Genomic DNA, 2,336 nt, shown 5'->3' with positions numbered 1-2,336 from the left:
GCCAGAGGGGTCCCCCAGTGTGGGAAGATTCTGTTCCGGAGGGAGAAAGGAGGCCCTAAGCTCATGTGGAAAGTCGGAGAAAGCAGCGGAGTTTTGCCTTCTCTTTATGAGCCTTTCACCTTTTTCCCAGGTCTACACCTCCTCCCAGAGCAGCGTCTGGTCTTCATTTCCCTGTCCCCCTCCCAACGCCTCTGTATGAGACCGACCAAACCAAGCACTTATCCACCTGCCGTCAGAGAATGGCTGTTGTTGTTTTTAAAAAAGGATCTTTGTAAAGATCAAGCCCCTACACACAAAAATGCACTGCAAAACGGCAATCGGTGATATTATTAAGCTCTCGGGGATCTTTGTATTCTTGGCTCAGAGGAATAGGTGGAATTTCGAACTTCTGGTGAAGGCACGGGGGCTGGGGACTCCGCCCAGAATCCCTGGCCGCCAGCCTGCCCCGCGCTGGGCTCCCCAGCCCGCCCTTCCCGGGGAGGCGGTGGGGGTGACGAGTCCCTGGGGTCCCCTCTGCCGTTTCCTCCCCACTTTCCCTCTAGTCCCTGAGCTCTTGTCCCAGTGAAGTAAGGCCTCCTTCCAGCTGGTGCCTGCACCCACCTCGAGCCCGTTCGCGTTTTAGGGAGGGGAAGACGAGGCCAAGGGGGGAGCCAGTGATGAGCCCCGAAACTCTGGAGGCCAAACCTCCTTCGCTTCCTCCCCCCCCCCCACCCCCCCCAACCTGCTCCACCATTTTGTCCTCGCTTCCCATCCCCTCATCTTCCCGATCAGGGCGCCGCTCAGCCAGGGGCCCCACCCGCAAGCCGGAGGGTCACCGCCCTTTAAAGCGCAGGCCGCGCCCCCTGACCTCGCCCCGCCCCCTCGGGCCGCTCCGCGCTTGCGCCGTGCGCGGCGGCCCGGGGTTGGGCAGATCCCGGTTCCGTGCAACTTTCAAGTGAGTTGCAAACTCCGCCCCGAGCTGGTGCGGGCGCCTGCGGCCCAGGGACCCGGAGGCTCGCGCGAGCGAGGCCGCCCACACCCGCCGAGGGCCGCGACCCGCCGGGGCCGCGCTCCCGGATCTCCGCGGCCTGTTCGTGCGGGTCGGCGCCGTAACTGCCGGGCCGCGGGCGTTGCGCAGGAGCGCGCCCTCCGGCTCCGAGTGGCTCCTCGGGGCCCGGCCTCCCGCCCCGCCGGCCGGTCCGCCTCCGCCAGGGGCAGTCCGAGAGCCCGCCGGTTCCGCACCTCCCGGACCCGCGTGAGCGTCCCGCCGGGCGCCTTCCTGTGGGGCTCCCCTGGCGCCGGAGGCTGCAGGATGGTGTCCTGGATGATCTGCCGCCTGGTGGTGTGAGTATGGCCGCTCTCCCCGGGGGCCAGCCCGCCCTGGGGGGCACCTGGGAATGTTGGGGGGAAAGGGGTCTTTCTGAGCGCCGTCACGCCAACCCCCCGGCACTCACCGCAATGGTTAACGGATCTGCGGGCCTGCACGCGGCCTCGGGCCCCGCGGGCTTGTCGCCCCGGCCCCCAAAGCCTCCTGGGGTGATGGCGACCCCTCCTGCACCCACACACTGCAGGCTGGTGCCCAGGTGGAAGACCACAGGCGGGCCCTAAGCCCCTTGGCAACAACAGGTGTTGTGGGAGGAGAATCCAGGTGCCTGCCTCCCATCTGAGCAGTCACATGACTCACCTCCCCCCCCCCCCCCATTCCCTACTCTGTCCTACTCGTCACCTTTCAGTACTTCAGTACCTGGCTTGAACATCCCTGTCTGCAGCCTGGCAGTGTCAGGTCGGGTGGCCCTGGGCCTGATTGCATGTCCAAGGGAGGGGAGGTGCTCTCAGATGCCTGCCTCCAACCCACCCACCTTGTTCAGTGGCTGTATGTACCCATGCACCCATGGGCCACTGTGCAGGCCTGGGCAGGTGTTTGGGGTGTTTGTAAACAGCGGGGTGGGGAGGTGGCCTCCAGGGCACTGACTCAGATGCAGGTTGTGCAAGCCAAGCGGGAAGAACAGGGTAGGCACTGTCACCTTGAACCCGTGGGGGAGGTGGCCACCTGTGGGGGGCAGGGCATGGCACCCCTCACATTCCCCCTCTGCTTTTTCGGCTGCTCTTCCAGGCTGGTGTTTGGGATGCTGTACCCAGCTTATGCTTCCTATAAGGCTGTGAAGACCAAGAACATTCGTGAATATGTAAGTGTGGCGGTTGGCTCAGGTGGGGTGGGATGACAGCCTTGGGGGGGCGGTATATGGGAGGACTTGGGGGCGTGGGGAGAGTCTGAACTGGCCACCCCCTCCTCCAGGTGGATCTGACAGATCCTGAGCAGAGTGAGTGTGGATGGAAGGGGGGCTATTGAGGTGCCT

At 64.7% G+C, this 2,336-nt stretch overlaps 1 protein-coding gene across 1 annotated transcript in view; it reads left to right on the top strand.

The window, feature by feature from the left end:
• Positions 1–962: 962 nt before the first annotated feature.
• Positions 963–2,336, top strand: part of REEP4 (receptor accessory protein 4) — a 4,163-nt gene continuing 2,789 nt past the window's right edge. The window contains exons 1-2 of the mRNA XM_014466174.2: positions 963–1,323; positions 2,093–2,169. Coding sequence (XP_014321660.1) covers positions 1,292–1,323; positions 2,093–2,169 — 109 coding nt within the window. The 5' untranslated portion in view covers positions 963–1,291. The remainder of the gene's footprint in view (positions 1,324–2,092; positions 2,170–2,336) is intronic.

This window comes from Myotis lucifugus, unplaced genomic scaffold (genome assembly GCF_000147115.1).
Source record: "Myotis lucifugus unplaced genomic scaffold, Myoluc2.0 scaffold_328, whole genome shotgun sequence".
NCBI classification, from domain to species: domain Eukaryota; kingdom Metazoa; phylum Chordata; class Mammalia; order Chiroptera; family Vespertilionidae; genus Myotis; species Myotis lucifugus.
This window is presented reverse-complemented; position numbering and strand designations above follow the sequence as displayed.